The sequence below is a fragment of the Oncorhynchus gorbuscha genome, linkage group LG08 (assembly GCF_021184085.1).
Source record: "Oncorhynchus gorbuscha isolate QuinsamMale2020 ecotype Even-year linkage group LG08, OgorEven_v1.0, whole genome shotgun sequence".
Taxonomy (NCBI): domain Eukaryota; kingdom Metazoa; phylum Chordata; class Actinopteri; order Salmoniformes; family Salmonidae; genus Oncorhynchus; species Oncorhynchus gorbuscha.
In genome coordinates this window covers 23,356,579-23,377,067 of record NC_060180.1, presented here as the reverse complement: position 1 = coordinate 23,377,067, position 20,489 = coordinate 23,356,579, and the positions used below count along the sequence as shown (strand labels likewise).

At 46.5% G+C, this 20,489-nt stretch overlaps 2 protein-coding genes across 4 annotated transcripts in view; one reads left to right on the top strand and one right to left on the bottom strand.

Annotated features, from left to right (window-relative positions):
* Window positions 1-5,590: 5,590 nt before the first annotated feature.
* Window positions 5,591-10,831, top strand: wu:fj16a03 (uncharacterized protein LOC335475 homolog). Its single transcript, XM_046358882.1, has 3 exons — window positions 5,591-5,749; window positions 9,889-9,987; window positions 10,562-10,831. Exons 1-3 carry the CDS (start codon window positions 5,704-5,706, stop codon window positions 10,645-10,647), a joined length of 231 nt encoding a protein of 76 aa, XP_046214838.1. The 5' UTR covers window positions 5,591-5,703; the 3' UTR covers window positions 10,648-10,831.
* Window positions 10,832-15,779: 4,948 nt separating this feature from the next.
* LOC124041366 (echinoderm microtubule-associated protein-like 4) overlaps window positions 15,780-20,489 on the bottom strand; it is a 121,804-nt gene continuing 117,094 nt past the window's right edge. For all 3 annotated transcript variants that reach the window (XM_046358879.1, XM_046358878.1, XM_046358880.1), the window contains 4 exons: window positions 19,054-19,141; window positions 18,741-18,839; window positions 17,182-17,312; window positions 15,780-16,883 (listed from right to left, as the gene is read on the bottom strand). In XM_046358879.1, the coding sequence (XP_046214835.1) occupies window positions 16,356-16,883; window positions 17,182-17,312; window positions 18,741-18,839; window positions 19,054-19,141 (846 nt within the window). In that variant the 3' untranslated portion in view covers window positions 15,780-16,355. The remainder of the gene's footprint in view (window positions 16,884-17,181; window positions 17,313-18,740; window positions 18,840-19,053; window positions 19,142-20,489) is intronic.

Below are 20,489 nucleotides of genomic sequence, written 5' to 3'. Positions count from 1 at the left end.
TCGTCTCCTCCCCTCCTGCGTTCGACGTCGTCTCCTCCCCTCCTGCGTTCGACGTCGTCTCCTCCCCTCCTGCGTTCGACGTCGTCTCCTCCCCTCCTGCGTTTGACGTCGTCTCCTCCCCTCCTGCGTTTGACGTCGTCTCCTCCCCTCCTGCGTTTGACGTCGTCTCCTCCCCTCCTGCGTTTGACGTCGTCTCCCTCCTCCTGCGTTCGACGTCGTCTCCTCTCCTCCTGCGTTCGACGTCGTCTCCTCTCCTCCTGCGTTCGACGTCGTCTCCTCCCCTCCTGCGTTTGACGTCGTCTCCTCCCCTCCTGCGTTCGACGTCGTCTCCTCCCCTCCTGCGTTTGACGTCGTCTCCTCCCCTCCTGCGTTTGACGTCGTCTCCTCCCCTCCTGCCCTCTCCGCCCCTCCTGCGTTTGACGTCGTCTCCTCCCCTCCTGCGTTTGACGTCGTCTCCTCCCCTCCTGCGTTTGACGTCGTCTCCGCCCCTCCTGCGTTTGACGTCGTCTCCTCCCCTCCTGCGTTTGACGTCGTCTCCTCCCCTCCTGCGTTCGACGTCGTCTCCTCCCCTCCTGCGTTCGACACCACCGGTCCTGACATTCATCATTGCGCACACCTGCGCTTCATCTTTGGGCACACCTGGAGTCCATCACTTCACTGATTACCTCCCCTATATCTGTCACCCCCTTCGTTCTATTCCTTAGGCCGTATTTAGTATGTGTTCCATGTCTGTACGCTACTCGTGTGTCTTGTTTCGGTCCATGTTCCGGTTATGATTAAACTCACCACCTGCACTTGCTTCCCGACTCCCAGCGTCCACAGTACAAGATGTAATAAAGACCGTTCCAGTGGTAGAGAACCTTACCAAACCCCTTTCAGTCCAACTTGGTGATAAAATGTTTAATCATTGTTTTGTTTATTCTCCTAATTGCTCTGTAAATTGATTGGGAAGAGACCTAATTGTGGGAATTAACATTTGTTGCAGTGAGAAGGGCCTGGTAGTAACCGCTCCAAGAACCGTTATCTGCACCGCGCTGGAGGATTGGTATTATTCATGGTATTTCTCTGACCCCTTTGACCTACTGAATGGATTTGCTCGACCGGGCCAAACTAACCCGAACACTCTTCACTGCCAAATGTAGTAATGGTCAAATGGACCATTTGTTTTTAACACTGTGACATTGTGTGACCGAGCATGAAGAGTTGAGGTTTATGTGTATGAAGGTTATGTGTATGAAGAAACTTCGGGTGTGGTAGCTGATGTGAACCGTTTTTCCTCTGCTCCCCAATCAGTTCCCCCATGCAGTATCTCTATCTCCAAGATGGAGGATACCAAATGGGAAGAATTTGGTACATGCATGAGGTTGGCAACAGACTGGGAGCATTCTCCTCTGTGGTTGGGGCTCACAGAACGTATGTGAACGGCACGCACGCAATGCACCGAGGGGACAGTGAAGCCCCTGTTCCAGTTTCCCTTGCACCTAACCAGCCCACCCCTGACAGCGCACTGTTGACTCAGGTTCGGGACTGTTTATGGACAAGGGAAGATGAGAGGAGCAACGCCTGTGACCGTCTCTCCTAAAGGCACATATCGGCCCCACAAAGCACTGAACCCCTTGCATAAGGAGGAGGAGGAGGAGGAGGAGGAGGAGGCACGGGCAAAATCCTGACCTCTCTGCTGAGCAGGGGGGCTGTTGTCACCTGTACGCCATCACCTGGCAACACGCCAGTTTGACCTGTTAGAAAAGCATCTGGTGAATGGAGAATGGTACAAGATCTTAGAGCTGTTAATGATGCAGTTTATGGCAGGGCCCCAGTTTTGCCAAACCCATTCACTATCCTTTCTTCTGTCCCGCCAGATTCAAATTGGTTTACAGTTGTTGATTCGGCTGCACTGCTACATTTCCTAGCTGCCACAATGCCTCGAATAACCAATTACAATGTGTTCAACAGACTGTTAAATATTTGGGACACGTTATCACACCAGGGGGCAGAAGGGTGAAAGCTATTTTAAAAGTTCCTAATCCAAACACCAAAGAACATATGTTGTCACTGCTAGGAATGGCAGGTTATTGTAGGTTATTGTAGAGGTTGGTTAACCTCTACGGGATCGGTGAGTGCACTAAACTGCAGACGACAAACTCTCTTGGTGTGTGAGATTCACTGGTTCTGGGGACCGTGTGGTAGAATTGGGAGTGTTTGATAGCCACCTCTGTAACAACGAGGTGAATGACGATTGCCAAACATTTCAACAGGGATTTTGCAACAGCAGCTGGGAAATGTTCAGTAAGAGCACCTCAAGGACATTATTGGATTTGTAATCATACTGCTTACCCCTATTTACCTGGGGGACCATACTGTTTTCCCCTATTTAACTGGGGGAACATACTGCTTACCCCTATTTAACTGGGGGACCATACTGCTTACCCCTATTTAACTGGGGGAACATACTGCTTACCCCTATTTAACTGGGGGACCATACTGCTTACCCCTATTTACCTGGGGGACCATACTGCTTACCCCTATTTAACTGGGGGACCATACTGCTTACCCCTATTTACCTGGGGGACCATACTGCTTACCCCTATTTAACTGGGGGACCATACTGCTTACCCCTATTTACCTGGGGGACCATACTGCTTACCCCTATTTACCTGGGGGACCATACTGCTTACCCCTATTTACCTGGGGGACCATACTGCTTACCCCTATTTAAATGGGGGACCATACTGCTTACCCCTATTTACCTGGGGGACCATACTGCTTACCCCTATTTAACTGGGGGACCATACTGCCTACCCCTATTTACCTGGGGGACCATACTGCTTACCCCTATTTACCTGGGGGACCATACTGCTTACCCCTATTTAACTGGGGGACCATACTGCTTACCCCTATTTAACTGGGGGACCTTACTGCTTACCCCTATTTACCTGGGGGACCATACTGCTTACCCCTATTTAACTGGGGGACCATACTGCTTACCCCTATTTACCTGGGGGACCATACTGCTTACCCCTATTTAACTGGGGGACCATACTGCTTACCCCTATTTACCTGGGGGACCATACTGCTTACCCCTATTTAACTGGGGGACCATGCTGCTTCCCCTGATTTACCTGGGGGACCATACTGCTTACGCCTATTTAACTGGGGGACCATACTGCTTACCCCTATTTAACTGGGGGACCATAATGCTTACCCCTATTTACCTGGGGGACCATAATGCTTACCCCTATTTAACTGGGGGACCATACTGCTTACCCTGATTTACCTGGGGGACCATACTGTTTACGCCTATTTAACTGGGGGACCATACTGCTTACCCCTATTTACCTGGGGGACCATACTGCTTACCCCTATTTAACTGGAGGACCATAAGGCTTACCCCTAATTAACTGGGGGACCATACTGCTTACCCCTATTTAACTGGAGGACCATAATGCTTACCCCTATTTAACTGGGGGACCATAATGCTTACCCCTATTTAACTGGGGGACCATAATGCTTACCCCTATTTAACTGGGGGACCATACTGCTTACCCCTATTTAACTGGAGGACCATAATGCTTACCCCTATTTAACTGGGGGACCATAATGCTTACCCCTATTTAACTGGGGGACCTTACTGCTTACCCCTATTTAACTGGGGGACCATACTGCTTACGCCTATTTAACTGGGGGACCTTACTGCTTACCCCTATTTACCTGGGGGACCAAAACATGGTTTATGTGCTCAGCTGAGCTACACTTTAATGCCGAAGACCGTAATGTTTGACCTGTAGCACACTTAGAAATGCGCTTGTTGTAGACAGAGGTTTGCTCTCACAAGGTTGTCTCAGTGGGAGTGGAATATTGGCTGAACATCCAGACTCTGTGCTGGCCAGGTGTTTCTCTCCTAAGCAAACACACTCTGAGAGCAATTACTTGCTGAGAAAGGATGCACTTTGCTGTCTTTGTTTGACCTAATCCTTAGCAGAAACGGGCAAGTTAGAACTGAACATGATGTGTGAAAGGTTGAAGGTATTAAACTCCGTTTCACAACGGATGAGATTTACGTAGAATAATTGCTACATTTACATCTTTAAAAAAAAATATTGTTAAAAGGAATTAACTACAGGGAGGATTGTAATGGGACATTTTAATTGTATGTGTCCCCATAACTGAGCATGTGACTAACCTTGTGAAACTGTCCTATTATAATCCCTTTCTTGGGAGTATCATCCTGTGCTGCAAACCAGCTGCACCTGTGTTCTGTCCATGAACAGAAACCACGAAGACATGTCCAAATCCTTATTTTAGAATATCCACCACAAGAGGTGGAGGTGGCGGGTAAGACCAGATGGGACCTGGGGGTCCTGAGAGAGAGTGTGCGTAGGAAAGGGGTCCTGAGTGTGAACCCTGCCACGGGTTCTGGGCCCTGTCCCTGAGGGACGGCGGCCAGTACAGCGCCTGCACCATGCCCTGGACCCGTCTCACTCTGAAGAGGAGGCCCAGGAGGGTCAGAGTGTGTCTGGACTATGATGCGGGAGAGGTGACTTTCTATGACCCCACTGACATGTCACTCACCTATACATTCAGGGACAAGTTTAAAGAGCCATTGTTGCCCTACTTCTGTCCCTGTGTGAGTGACAGCGGCCGCAATGCTGAGCCACTAAAGATATGCCCTGCCAAAGTCTCATTGGTTCATGATGTTGGTGATAAAGTTTTGCAGATTACAAGATGTATTTTTTAGAGGAGACATTGCTAAAGCATCCATGTCTCACTTTCTATTATTAACACAATGGATGTATATTGTCTATATGGATGTATATTTTTTGGGGTATATGTGAACGGAATATAACATCCTATATAACATCTGTGAAAGGCCGTACCTATTCACTGACGAAATCCTAGGCGGGACAGCACCAAATGAGACGCAGAGACGTGACTTCAACAAAAAGAATGAAACTTTATTGGGAGTTCCTCTTTCAACCCCCCCCCCACCCCTCCCCCTCCCCCCTCTGCCTCTTCAGTCAGGTCCTTAAGAGAGCACAAACAACCAGTCAATTGGCCTCCGGGGGGCTCATCAGTAGTGCCTGTACTGTGGCCCACCTCCAGGAGAGAGCGCAGTCGGACCACTTGATCCGGCTGTTCCCTCACACATCATTTGTCATATTTTCTTGCTGTGTTTCTCAATGGCGACTGAAACTAAACAGAAAAAGGTGATCATTTACTCAACATTAGTGTTCACATTCTGTATGACTCGTTCTAAATGCTTCTGAATGATCATGCTCATAAATGTGTATAAATACATTTAAATACTTGTGTGATTATGAATAACATTTATTTGTGTGTTATGAATGGTGTATTGTTTATTCATGAACATTATTAATAAAGTGTTTCCTGTCAACAGTGAGCTTTGTCAGCCAACAGAGGTGAAGTGTTATTGGAGTGCTCCAAGACTCCCACCGATAATGCCACAGTCATGGGATGACATAAGATACCATTCCCTTATATGGAAGACATTTTAGACACCATTCTTTAACCCTGAAATCCACCCTTGTCAACACAGAGTGTATGCCGTGCCTGTCATTGTGTGGGTGTGTGTGTTCCTGTCTGAGCACACGACACAGTATAAAAGCAGAGGGGCTCTCTGCCCCTCCAACACTTTGAACCTCAGACTTATCCGCTGCTAAGAGAAGTCTTCGACTGAGACCAACAATGAGAGCCTACCTGGTCCTGCTTCTGCTGCTCCCTCTCTGCACAGGTACGTCATGCTTACTTACTTCACTTGGTGCGTTGAGTTCCTTGCCGAACATAGGTCCTCAACGAACTGCTTCCAACCCCTTTCTATCTCACAAACTGCTTCCAACCCCTTTCTATCTCACAGACAAACTGCTTCCAACCCCTTTCTGTCTTACAGACAAACTGCTTCCAACCCCTTTCTGTCTCACAGACAAACTGCTTCCAATCCCTTTCTATCTCACAGACAAACTGCTTCCAACCCCTTTCTATCTCACAGACAAACTGCTTCCAACCCCTTTCTATCTCACAGACAAACTGCTTCCGACCCCTTTCTATCTCACAGACAAACTGCTTCCGACCCCTTTCTATCTCACAGACAAACTGCTTCCGACCCCTTTCTATCTCACAGACAAACTGCTTCCGACCCCTTCTATCTCACAGACAAACTGCTTCCAACCCCTTTCTATCTCACAGACAAACTGCTTCCAACCCCTTTCTATCTCACAGACAACCGCTTCCAACCCCTTTCTATCTCACAGACAAACTGCTTCCAACCCCTTCTATCTCACAGACAAACTGCTTCCGACCCCTTCTATCTCACAGACAAACTGCTTCCAACCCCTTTCTAACTCACAGACAAACTGCTTCCAACCCCTTTCAAACTCACAGACAAACTGCTTCCAACCCCTTCTATCTCACAGTCACTCTATCTTAATTACTTGCTCTGTGAGGATGCAGGTGGAGGAGTAGATAAAGGTGGTCTTGCATTTAACTTGTGGCCTAAAGGTAAGTGTCTGTTTGTTGATCCACGCGATGCACGTTTCTTCTCAGAGCGTTGCCTAAAAAGCACCACTTCCTCCTCTTCATTTGTGCTTCAATAGGTTCTTGTTTTTGATCTCCCACTGTCAAATGATGCTGATGGCCTCTGGTCCAATGGATTCTAAGTAAGCTTTAGAGGCAGTGATTGGTGAATGTTTGAGTGGTTCTGGACCGGTTCCGACACCAATTGTTGCGCTCTGTGTACGGCGCAGCATCCATTGCTGTGCACTTCATGAAATCTTTGGTTGTCCCACTTCACATGCCGCTCTCAGCTCTCAGCTCTCAGCTGAGATGCAGTATGTGAAATTTGACACCTCATTTTGCACAGGGCACGACATATCACATTTTCTGGCCGATCCAGACAAAGGATCGAGGCTCTCTGGCTGGGAACATCGCAGCTCCGGTCTCAACCAGACGGATTTAGAGCTCTCAAACATGAACAAAATATCAAGCCATTCTGTCGAATTGAAAAAAAAAAGAGCACTTGCTCACGGTCACGGAGGGACGATCACTTTGTGCTTAAAGCTGAAGTTGCAACGAGTCAGCAGGCATCTGAGCGGCATCTCTGCGTCGCACAGAGTTTGTTGGGTACAACTCACTCTGACGGCAGTTATATGAAATGATCCCAATGTTCTACTGTCACCAAGTATGATCATATTTATTTTACAGTCATAAGAAAGGTGCAGTCTTACAGTAAGTCATTATAATTAATACTATATTTAGAAAGCATTTCAATCCCTATTCACATACTTTTATTGAAAATGAAAAAAATACAGGATTTTTCATTATTTCATATTTGTACTGTGTACTTGAGATTGTGTCCTCAAAAGTGACTACACCTCAGTAATTTCTACCAATTTTCTTTTACCAGAAAGGTGATATTTAAAAAAAATCTTTCTGACAGTATAAGTAATGCTAAGACCAATGTTATCTTTTCCAGATGAGCCCTGTTTAGTACATCAAAATACAATACAGACAAACTACACATCCATATACACATTAAAATACACAGCAATAGATGAAAAGCGAAACACAATCATAAAAAAACGGACAAATTCTTCAGTAAAAATCTTTGCATGGTAGGTGTTCTTGAAGGCTTGAAAGCTTTCTCAAAGTTCCAATTTATTGATTGTTATATGATAATCCTGAGGTTGGCGATTTGGTCTCTGAAAGATCTACCACTTCTCCAGTGTTGGGGAGTAATCTGTTACATGTAAGGGTACCTGTAATCCCTTACATTACCAGCAAAAATATTGTAATTAAGATTACAGATACTTTTGAAAAACTAGATAATTACTTTTACATTCACAAAGGATGTTTGCGGGGAAAAAAATCGGACACTTCTGTTTTCTCAAGGATATTCAAATCAGCATTGAAAAAAGGCGCAAATTTAAATTTGTTCCACCTGAGTGACTCAGAGACCACAAATCAGAGACCACTACGATGACACACCAAATGTGCTTGATGGATCGTGGGAAAATAGCAAAATCCAAGCTATGTCTTCCAATAGTGCGACTTCTGTCGTTATCCAAAGATGATCCAACTTGAATAAACGCTTGGTAAAGGATGACAGCAGTGGTGTCGTCTACGGCGATACGGATATCAGTTATTATTGATATCTACTTAGCGCATTGATGTGAATCACACTGCTGCTCTATTTGCGCCTTACGGATTGTGGTTGTGGATGGCTGTTCACAAATTGAAATGTGTATTTGAACCCAACAATAGTTGAATTCAAAACGTTGAAGCTGCCTATAAATCATTGTTTTTGAAACCAGTGGACAGCCAGTGAAAAATGCGCTCTTCAACAGCTGCGTAGTGCGGATCCCATCCTATGGGGAGAAAGTAGGTATTTTATTGCTCATTCTAATTCAGGCTGGTAAAAAATAAAATGCATAGACGTAATGGACACATGCTCAAAAGACAATCTGTAGTTGCTACATCCATTTTTGGACTTATAAATTATATATATCCATTGATTCTTGAATATAGTTTATGTCTTATGAGCTTAGTTCATCTGTCACGCTCCATGACAACCCAAAATATAAGCCTGTTTAACTCCAATGTTTGTAAACATTGTGAATGTAAACAAACACTGTATAGCCTCATAACATGGTTTAAATGATAATTGTGATATCATGGATGGTCAGTCCCTGCATCTATAGCTCTGTCTGTTAATCCGAGAGTGGTTACATTTCCCCAGGCCCATCACTCTTTACCAAAACAGAGGCGGGGAAACTGTTTTGTTTTATCTGTGGATTTGCCCTTTAAACAGCTGCATATTGTCAAGATATCAAAGTGTCACCAACAAAAAGGTAAACAATAGGCCTTCAGCAAATGTAGCATATGACATTCACTTTTCATATGTAAATAGCACTTTTCAGTAGTGCTCAAAGTATGCCATTCCATGAGCGCAGCATTTATTTTTCAACTCTAATCAATGAGCCCAATCAGTCCTCCATGACAACAACATCATAAACAAAAGAGTAGGGCTGGCTAATAAATCCTTAGTTTGGAGGTTATGCTCAGGTAAAACAATTTGGCTAATCTATACTTTCATATTTCTAAGTCCTATTCTTGAAGATCAAAGGGTATAACATTTAGTGGAATGACTGGAATTCTGATTGGCTTTTAATGTGAATATATAATGTAATCATATTATTATATGTAGTAGAAAGTTATGGATTAGAAGACGCCTAAATTACCAACCAATAAAGTCAAATTTAACATCTATATATGGCCAGCTATGTAAACTTTAACATTGATTTATTCTGCAATAGATGTCGTTCAATTGGTAACATACATTGTCTTCTTCTAATGCCTCTTAAGGGGAAAGTAATCTAAAAGTAACTTAATGTAATCAGATTAAGTTACTGAGTCTGGGCAATCTAAAAGTGACGTCACTGATTACAATTTTGGACAGGTAACTAACGGATAACATTTAGAAAGTAACCTATCCAACTCTGCACTTCTCAAACCGGGCCTAATATTCTGTTTTTCATCCACCGCCATCCTATAGTACAGGAACACACACACACACACACACACACACACACACACACACACACACACACACACACACACACACACACACACACACACACACACACACACACACACACACACACACACACACACACACACACACACACACACACACACACTACTGAATTCCTGCTCTGCATCATTCATAACCGTGCTGGCAAGGGATTGACGTACTTCCTCAGACCACATCATTGTGCCATTACGTTTGTTGTCTCCAGTGATCTGTGAACCAGCCCTAAACATACCTTGGTCATTGATGACGTAACCCTGACCCTCTTCCCTCTTCCCTTCTCATAGCCGACTACAACATTGAATGTTATGGAGAGGACTTCCTGATGCTGAGGAACCAGCTCCTACAGTGCTCAAGCAGAACACAGCAGGCCTGCTACACCAGGAGTGAGTATCACCAGCAATAGTCCTTCACTTGTCTCCTGCCACACAAGCGCTGTGTTCATCTCTCTCTCATCGGCTCATTGGAGAGGAGAAAATGGGCCCTCCCCTCGGACTTCCTTCACCAATAACCTTTTCGAAAGGGAGGCGAGCAATTCGGGAAACGAGGACGGAGGAAACGAGGATTTGACAGCTAGTCACGTTTTCAGACAGCCCAGGACTGAGCAATATGACTTGTTCTTGGCAAGGCTGGTTCTTTGGATCAATTGGCTGATCGATGACATTAACTGTCAGATATGCCCATGATTACGTTGGATTGCATAATACAACAGTTAACACAACGTTTGGACCTTCAACAGGGCAACATCCAATTATGGACTTCTGACCATAACTAATTCAGTGTCACAATAATGAATTATTCAATTGGGATACAAAAACAGAAAGTGATCAAATCCGTAGCCTAACAATACGTCTTATTGAATAAACCGGTTTGTGAGAGTGAAATCCTTGGTCCTAGTAAATCGTCTGATAGAGACCTTCATCCTACGACATCTCCTAATGTTTTGTGTCTCCTCTACAGAGACTGGGGAGAAGGGCTGTGCTCGGCTGGAGTTATGCTCTCGACCAGGCTGGAAGTGCTGCTATGAGGACCGCTGCAATGCCTAGAGCTGATTCCAGGGGACACTAACTCCACGGCCCAGGACAGGCAGAGGACGAAGAGCTGTGATATCGGCCGACAGCGACTTGCTGTTTAGCACTTGGTGATTGAATGCGTTTGTATAAATAACGCGACAAAAATAACTTTCATTGGATGTAAAGTCACGTGAAATAAAGTCCTACGCAATTGTAACCACCCATCTCGAGTCTGAAATGCTGCTACAGTAGACATCATTTCATCAGGGTTTTGTCAAGCATAGAGAACTATTCAAGCAGGACTTACAGAGTCACTTTACTCAAGTTGTTCTTTCAAATGTGGGATGTGGGATGTGGGATGTGGGATGTGGGATGTGGGATGTGGGATGCTGAATCATGCTGCTCATAGGGACACTCGCATTTTTCCCTTTGCGGTACAGACGGACAGAATTTTCTCCTGTGTGTGTGTGTGTGTGTGTGTGTGTGTGTGTGTGTGTGTGTGTGTGTGTGTGTGTGTGTGTGTGTGTGTGTGTGTGTGTGTGTGTGTGTGTGTGTGTGTGTGTGTGTGTGTGTGTGTGTGTGTATGGTGCCTGGCAGTCTGTGGGTCTTTTTGTTATCTGTGTGGCAGTCAGTCGGCAAGATCTGCTGAATCAGAATGACACCACTCCTCGGTTTACCTACAGTCTAATACCACAGAGACCTCTGTCCACTGTTTACTCACAATGTCTAATACCACAGAGACCTCTGTCCACTGTTTACTCACAATGTCTAATACCACAGAGACCTCTGTCCACTGTTTACTCACAATGTCTAATACCACAGAGACCTCTGTCCACTGTTTACTCACAGTGTCTAATACCACAGACCTCTGTCCACTGTTTACTCACAGTGTCTAATACCACAGACTGTTTACTCACAGTGTCTAATACCACAGAGACCTCTGTCCACTGTTTACAGTGTCACAGGCCTCTGTCCACTGTTTCTACAGTGTCTAACCACAGAGACCTCTGTCCACTGTTTACTCACAGTGTCTAATACCACAGAGACCTCTGTCCACTGTTTACTCACAATGTCTAATACCACAGAGACCTCTGTCCACTGTTTACTCACAATGTCTAATACCACAGAGACCTCTGTCCACTGTTTACTCACAATGTCTAATACCACAGAGACCTCTGTCCACTGTTTACTCACAGTGTCTAATACCACAGAGACCTCTGTCCACTGTTTACTCACAGTGTCTAATACCACAGAGACCTCTGTCCACTGTTTACTCACAATGTCTAATACCACAGAGACCTCTGTCCACTGTTTACTCACAGTGTCTAATACCACAGAGGCCTCTGTCCACTGTTTACTCACAGTGTCTAATACCACAGAGACCTCTGTCCACTGTTTACTCACAGTGTCTAATACCACAGAGACCTCTGTCCACTGTTTACTCACAATGTCTAATACCACAGAGACCTCTGTCCACTGTTTACTCACAGTGTCTAATACCACAGAGACCTCTGTCCACTGTTTACTCACAATGTCTAATACCACAGAGACCTCTGCTGTTTACTCTGTCTAATACCACAGACTGTTTACTCACAATGTCTAATACCACAGAGACCTCTGTCCACTGTTTACTCACAATGTCTAATACCACAGAGACCTCTGTCCACTGTTTACTCACAATGTCTAATACCACAGAGACCTCTGTCCACTGTTTACTCACAATGTCTAATACCACAGAGACCTCTGTCCACTGTTTACTCACAGTGTCTAATACCACAGAGACCTCTGTCCACTGTTTACTCACAGTGTCTAATACCACAGAGACCTCTGTTTATCCACAGTCTAATACCACAGCCAGAGAACTGTCCACTTAACAGACACAACTAGAGACTGAAAGGTCCAGAATTGACTAGGGAAGACCATCCACTATACAGACATACACATGGACGCATGCCCACATACACACTCAGCAGGTCAGGTATCAGAGGATTCAGATTGACACAAAACAATCTCGTCACAGTTGTGTTTTCAGGATCAGTGAGTTGTCGTCGGAGCGTGACAAAGTCCACATTGAATCCTTCCTCAAACATCTATGTCCCTGAGCCTGTTTCGGGGACATAGAGATGTTTGAGGAAGGATTAAAAGGTTGACTTTGTCACGCTCCGACGACAACTCACTGTTCCTGAAAACACAACAGTGACTCAATGTAAACTGAAATGATGTATTGAAGCGAACCCTTTCATACCACAAAACATTCAGACCAAGATCAACACATAGATCAGTGGAAATACTCAAACATAAAAGCTTCTCTCTGTTTTAAAATGTTTATTTGCATTTTTTTTTATTTGTAATTTTTCTAGAGACAGATCGTGTGAAACATGTTTTTTGTTGTTGTCATTCATACAGTATCTCATCACCATCAAATCATTTCAACATTTCATCAGTATCCCCGTCATCGTGCATATGGTCATAACCATGTTTATTTTGAACATCACAAAAGGTTGTACATGTCTGTGCCTCCCCCCCTCCCCACACTCCTTTATGCCCTCCCCATTCCAACCACGGTGCCACCGCTGTGTTGTTCAAGGAGTGTTGGTGAGACAACTCCAGCGTACCCATCTCCCGACCTCCCCCATCCCCATCCCCGCCTCGGGACACGTAGACATTCATTCACAAGGCTGAGGTTTCAGACCAGTCAAGGAGCTTTGTGTTTTCAACTCACTTCTCCCCTTCCCTTTTTCCTTTGTGAGTTTTGGATACTAGCCATCGAACTAATAAAAACATGATTCTATACAAGCCCTTCAGAAAAACGTCCCCTAAAAAAACATGGTTGAATAGAAATAATGTCCCTCTACCTCTCAAAATCCTTAGATCCTTGTCAGGGCCCAGTACACGGGATGCCCTGGTGTCCAAATCCTCCACACCGTACTAATCCGCCCTATCTTAAAAAAACATTTTGCCTCCCTTTAACCAACACAGGCAAAACCTACCAAACCCCCACCCCCGAACCCCCCTCTCAAAGTGGCCATTCGTCAAAGCAACACTCAGTACATAACGGCTGTAGGCCTCCGATTGGCAGACCACCAACCAAGTCTAGATGGGCGAGGTGATTGGCCATGAAAACGCTGTAAAATCAAAAGTGACAGAAAGCCGGTCCACTGTCCCCCACCGTAACAACGTGTCATGGTAAGAAGAGCACATTCTGCGGACAGACATTATTTCACACGGTATTGTACGTGGATGAGCTGGAGGAGTGTGCCCCCTAGTGGTAAAAGGAAGCAATGACGAAATGGTCCAGAGGGTCTATCTATATCTCAAGATGAAGAGACCAGATATATACACACAGGCATACCATTATATACATAAAGTAGCCACAACTGAAAGTACAAAATGATTGAGTATGGGAGGGGGAAGATCTAGCAAGACCACATGCCCCCCCCCCCCCCCCCCCCCCCCTATAGATTGACGCCTGACATTGTACGGGGTTCAAAAAGTGTGTTCACGTTCCGTCCACTCAGCATTCTGGGACGGAAATCCCATGTTCACTACAACTACAGAACCACAGGAGGGGGAAATAAAATGACAGGACAAACTACAGAGAAAGTCTACCTATAGTAAAGCATTCCCAAGAAGGGGAAAAACCCAGTTGATTTGCAAGAACAAAACAAATCTGAAAACGCTCCTAATATAAAAAGAGAAAGAGGTTCTTTGTGGGCCAGCTGGAAGGCTACATTTCTGAGGCCAACGCTAGAATAACATCAGTATAACATTAACACAACCATGCCCTCGTGCACTTTCACTATGATTGATAATGTCTCTACCTCTACCACTACAACCCTGTCAATGCCACATTACCGACCTTAGGACACTATCACCGACAGGCCCTTTTACCTCCACAGTCCCGTGTTCACTACAACTACACCTTTCTACACCACATACCTTTTTACACAGTCCTCTCTCGTCCTTCTGATAATGACAACCCTGGAAAATGACTATACATACGATCAAAGTCTTTACTGTGCATTGCCACATATGCCTTAGTCATGAGTATCCCTGCTATCGTCCTTCAACCTTCCTTGCTATAGAAAGCCTCCACTTTCTCTCCCTAGTCACAGATGGACAATTAAAAGGCAATCTCTCAATTCTCTATCCTCTACTTCCAGCCGGTAAACAGAAGAGTCTCGCTCTCTCTCTAAATGTACCAGCACATTCCCACTGAAGGGAGACAGAGGGGGCTGTGTAGGAGACAGAGGGGGCTGTGCAGGAGACAGAGGGGGCTGTGCAGGAGACAGAGGGGGCTGTGCAGGAGACAGAGGGGGCTGTGTAGGAGACAGAGGGGGCTGTGTAGGAGACAGAGGGGGCTGTGTAGGAGACAGAGGGGGCTGTGTAGGAGACAGAGGGGGCTGTGTAGGAGACAGAGGGGGCTGTGTAGGAGACAGAGGGGGCTGTGTAGAAGACAGAGGGGGCTGTGTAGAAGACAGAGGGGGCTGTGTAGAAGACAGAGGGGCTGTGTAGAAGACAGAGGGAGCTCTCTGCCTCCCTCTGCTGGCTGTGTATTCCCGTGAGAGTGATCTAGTCCTGATTTCTGCAGAAAGGGGGGGGGGGGGGGTGAGCCAGAATGACAAACATGTATAAAACGGCGGCTCGCAGACACTTAAGACTCTTTGTTTATATTCTTTTTTTTTCTTCTTAAAAACATCTCAGTCCATTCCAGCAGAGAAGGAACAGTCCCCAGAATAACATTTGAAAAGGTATACATCCAAAAGGGAAATAAACAGAGAAAATGGTAGCATGTTATTGTAGGGCGAGCAGGTGAGAGTCTGCTGGGTACTGGTCGCTGGTGGTTCAGGATATCCTATGGCTCATTATGAACCTTTCTGGCCGTTACAACGAGGCTGGATGGATGAGTTCCCTGCAGGGACTCTGGTAGAGAGAACAGCTTATTGCCATGGAAAGGCAGTCTGCATGCATGTCAGCCCACACACACACACACACACGCACACACACACACACACACACGCGCGCAGCTAACCTTGTGGGGACATACAATTAAGTCCCATTCAAAATCCAATTTTCCTTAACCCCTAACCTGTACCCTTACCTTAACCCTAAACCTAACTGCTAACCCTAAACCTAATTCTAACCCTGACACTAATTCTAACCTTAACCTTAACCCCCACCCCCCCCACACACACACACACACACACACACCTGTTTGAAAGCCCGGAGTGATGGAGTATGTTGTCATCAGCTGTATGTGATGGCGTGTTACTGGTCGTGTGTGGTCGCAAATTATGCTATGGTGTGTTATTGCAGGTTGTTGCATTATCGAGTAAGGATCAGATGAGTATATACGTTTCTATGGCAACATAGCCTAGACACGTGATCAATATTGAATAAGGGCTGGACTGAGGAGTGAGCATTAGCAGACACGACTTAACCGTATGAACCCGAACAACCACAACATTCTCTCCTCACGCTCTCACAACGTCGGGTGATCATCTTTAAAAAACAACATAAGCCACTAACATCACTGCCTTGTCTCACGTACATCCGCCACACGTCTCCGAATAACGCAGACATCAAAAAGTAGAGCACAAAGACAAAACTAAAACTGAAAACAAAAAGAGACCTGAACAGAGATGGAATCCGCCCGAGAGACGCAGCGACATCGAGGCACCTCCAGGGGGGGGTGCTGAGCAGGAGAGAGGAGCGCTGGGCTGCATCACAACTGAGGCTCTTCACGAGGGTGGGGTGAAAGGGCGGCCCTCGTCGCTAGGCGTGGCCGTGTCGTCGCTGGGTTCCAGGCTGTCCTTGAGGCTCAGCGTGCTGTCAGAGGGGGGCGGGGTTAGCTCGGCGGGGGGAGGGGTTTCCGGGGAGCTCTCCTGCCGTCCGTTGGTCGTGGGGGAGGTTGGCGTGGGGGGAGGTGTGACAAGAGCCACTCCCCCGCAGTGCGCCGCTGTGGGGTCAGAGGTCAGGTCGAGGACGGTGGGCGGGGCAGGGGTTGTGGTTGGCGGCGCGGCCGGCTCGGTGGGGGTGGGCGTCAGAGGCACCGCTGGGATGGCAGCACGGAGGATGGAGTTATGTAGGAGCCCCTCCCCTAGAGAGAGGGAGGAGTCACTGGGGACAGATGAGGGGGTCTTCTCCACCAGACGCCACTGCATGACACTGGTATCCTTCCCGCCCGTGGACACCAGGTGACTGTCGTTGTGCATGAAGGTCACATTGGTCACGTGACTGCTGTGGGCGCTGTATTTGTGGCTAGGTGCCTGCGGAGGAAGGAGATATATTAGGATTTGAAGCCAATATTACAGTAGGCTATACTACATACAGTATGTTTACCACAGGAGGTTGGTGGCACCTTAATTGGGGAGAACGGGCTTGTCGTAATGGCCGGAGTGGAATGGAATAAATGATATCAAACACATGGTTTCCATGATTTGATGCCATTCGCTCTGTTCCAGCCATTATTATGAGCCGTCCTCCCCTCAGCAGCCTCCACAGATGTATACCGGGACAGTACTGTTGAGCAGTACGGGGACTCGAGTGCTTAGGGGCCAGGCTTACCTTGGGTCTGGCGCAGGGGTACTGGAAGAGGTGCACTTTGCAGAAGTCATCAGCCAGAGCGATCACCTTCCTGTTGTGGGACCTGATCAGAGCGTTGATGTCTGTACCATCGGAACCCTCAGGCCACACTCCTGGAAGACACACACACACACACACACTGGTTGTTTTGCCCCGCTATCATAGCAGTGGAACCTGCCCTGAACTTTAGCCTCTGTTACTAGCCAGCTATCAACCGGTACTCTACCCTGCACCTTAGAGACTGTTGCCATATGCACATAGTCATTGAACGCGGGCCACTTTGATAGTGTTTACATACTGTTTTACCCACTTTATATGTAGATACTGTATTCTAGTCCAGTGTTACCCTATATAACTACTGCTGTACACAGATGTTCTATTCATGTACTGTCCCCACTGTCTATACACACACCATCATATACATTTATACTTCAGGACTTTGACATGGCTCATTCTGATGTCAGTATATTTCTTATTTCCTTTCTTACATTTTGGGGGATTAGCGTGTATTGTTTTGTATTGTTAGGTTTAACTTTTATTATCACACTGTCGGAAGAAAATAAACACTTCACAACACCCGCGACATCATCTGCAGAATAAGTGTCCACAACCAATTTGATTTGACTTCGTGTCCTATGTTCGAGTACGTGAAGCCGTGTCACAAAGCCTACCACCAGGGGGCAGACCAACACCATAGAGGCCTTCATCCACGCTAACGTGCACAGTACACACTCCATATCTTACCTTCTCTCTCTCTCACAGGGAGATACAGGCACATAGAAATAAAGAGGGATCACTTCACGCACATATGCAATCTCTACTCTCCTGGGTGTGAGCAGTTCCAGCCTAAGCGAGGGACAATCTACTGGCTGAGAACTGAGGAATCTGAAAGTCGAGAGAGAGAGAGAGAGAGAGAGAGAACTATTTTTCCAGCCCCCTAAAGAACTAAAATATGTGGAGTCGGGGGCTCGATGTTTTCCTGGGTCTGTCCCTCCCGAGACAGTGAGAGAAGAACGGGGCGGGGGAGCGTTAGAAAGAGATGGACAGAGGGAGAACAAAGAAAGAGGGAGGGAGACCAATAAAGATGGAGACGGAGAAGGATGTGGGGAAACACTGCAGATACCACGACACGCCGTACTGCAGTGGGACAAAACCAGTAGGGAAACAGAGCAGGGTCAATTCGGGTAGCAGAGTTCAAATGGGAAGGACATGCGTTGGCTGTCAGGCGCCGTTACAAAGTTGCGTGATACGAATGTAAAAAAAAAAAAAGCTTTTTAAAAATTGAGAAAGAGAGCAGAGGAAGACAGGATGAATGAGGGAGGAGGAAGAAAAAGAAAACAGAAGGCAGAAAGTCAAGAGTGTGTAGGAACGAGTCCCAGACCGCACTTTCTGTTCAGTAGCAGGTCCCACACCCACAGAGGCTTTATACACCCACAGCAGTGAGCATAAAAACACACCGTCTACACAGATCCGGCATAACACAGCCACAAACAGAGCCAAAGCATTCCCGCCATATCCCTATTGCCCAAGTCGATACTGACCGAAGACATGGTAGCCCAGCACACAGGTATAGGTGGTCCAGTCGATGTCCTTACACTCAGAGCGGTTACGGATGTACTTGCAGCCGTTTGGAATGTCCCCTGCAAAGAGGAGAGAACCGGGGCTTAGCTTAAGGGGAACACTTCACCAGAGCAGTAGGTTGTTCAAGAAAAAGCTTGTGTGAAAAAAAATACATTTGTCTGATTGCTAAACATCCCCACGTGGATCAGTATTTTAGCCCCAATCTCCATCAATGAAGCTGCTGCTGCGGCCTTACTAACGGCATGAGACTCATTCGAAGGTGTGTTTACGCACAGTAGAGGATCTCGTAGTCTCCTGAGTTGGACATGATGAACTTGTTGTCGGGGGACCAGTCAAGATGTGTGATGTAGCTGGAATGTCCCTGTTAAAACCACACAGAGTCAGAAGGCTGGGTAGGTGATTTAGGAGGAGAGGTGAAACAGTTCACGGTTACATTCACAGAGCTAGAGACAGGCACAGCATGTACAGCGAAGGGCTAGCTTGGTTTGGCTAATCGTTTCAGAGGAGATTGTTGCCTTTATTAAAACTAGCCCACGCAGTGGTTAAGTGCACTATCCTGGGAGCGAGCTCCAGTCTTCCACCACAGCCCATTGGAGGAGACACTGTGTGTGTCTGTCCTCCCCCCACACTCAGACTCAGGGAGGGAATCTCTGTTTGCCTATCTTGGCACATTGTTTGATTTCCTTCAGGTCTGCAGGCTTCCATCCAACACACAGACCCATGCAATCATATCACACACACACACACACACACACACACACACACACACACACACACACACACACACACACACACACACACACACACACACACACACACACACACACACACACACACACACACACACACACACACACACACACACACACACACACGTCTCTGACATCCTGCCAAGTTAAGGCTAGTCACTCCACAGCTGCTGAGCTCACTTTCTCACACAAAACGCATACAAATCTGAATCCCATACTGAACGAAACACACACACAGAAAATTATGTATTTCTGTCTTTATGCATCTCCCTAATTATACACACAATCCGAGGCACTTCCTTATCTGAACAAGAGGACTTGTATACATATTTGCATGTGTCCCTAGAAATCCATGCAACTAACTGCATCGTTATATACTTGTACTGTATATCAGCGTGTCTCTCTGCTTTGCTGTGAAGCTGTGGTTACAGACAGGGGCCCAGTCCTCTGCCAACGCCAATAAAACCTCAAACCAACCTTCCCACAATGTCTTTATTCCCTCTGGAGCCCTGAGCCTTTGAACCGTACCAATTGAGAATCTGGCTTTAATACTCTCTCATGCAACCCCAAGCTTGTTTTTCAAAAATCTCAAACGTAACTGCTGTGATTCGGATCTCTGCTCTGTTATTAAACTACCCAACCCGCGTGCTCTGCTGTGGCTGCCAGGCTATGTACGGTAAGTTGCCTGGGGGTTAACATTGGTAACGTTTCGTTCCACAATAGGGTACCAAGACCATAGTGGTCAAGCACCAGAAGCAATGACCGTGACCACAACCTGAGCACCATGGTCCTGGGGGGGGGGACTACATGAATGAGAGGGACATGAAAGAGAAGTAGAAGAGTGAAGCGGGGGGAGAAAGCGAGTCAGAGAGGCGGGAGCCACGAGTGAGAGACACTACATACAGAGAAAGAGAGAGGGTGAGAGACAACAGTGAAAGAGAAACAGAGAGATCGCAGACC

Bases quoted from the DNA above. Each gene is read 5' to 3' on its own strand.
- wu:fj16a03 (XM_046358882.1), top strand. From the start codon at position 5,704: ATGAGAGCCTACCTGGTCCTGCTTCTGCTGCTCCCTCTCTGCACAG. The intron at 5,750-9,888 runs GTACGTCATGCT...CCCTTCTCATAG, and splicing joins GCTGCTCCCTCTCTGCACAG to CCGACTACAACATTGAATGT. The intron at 9,988-10,561 runs GTGAGTATCACC...TCTCCTCTACAG, and splicing joins GCAGGCCTGCTACACCAGGA to AGACTGGGGAGAAGGGCTGT.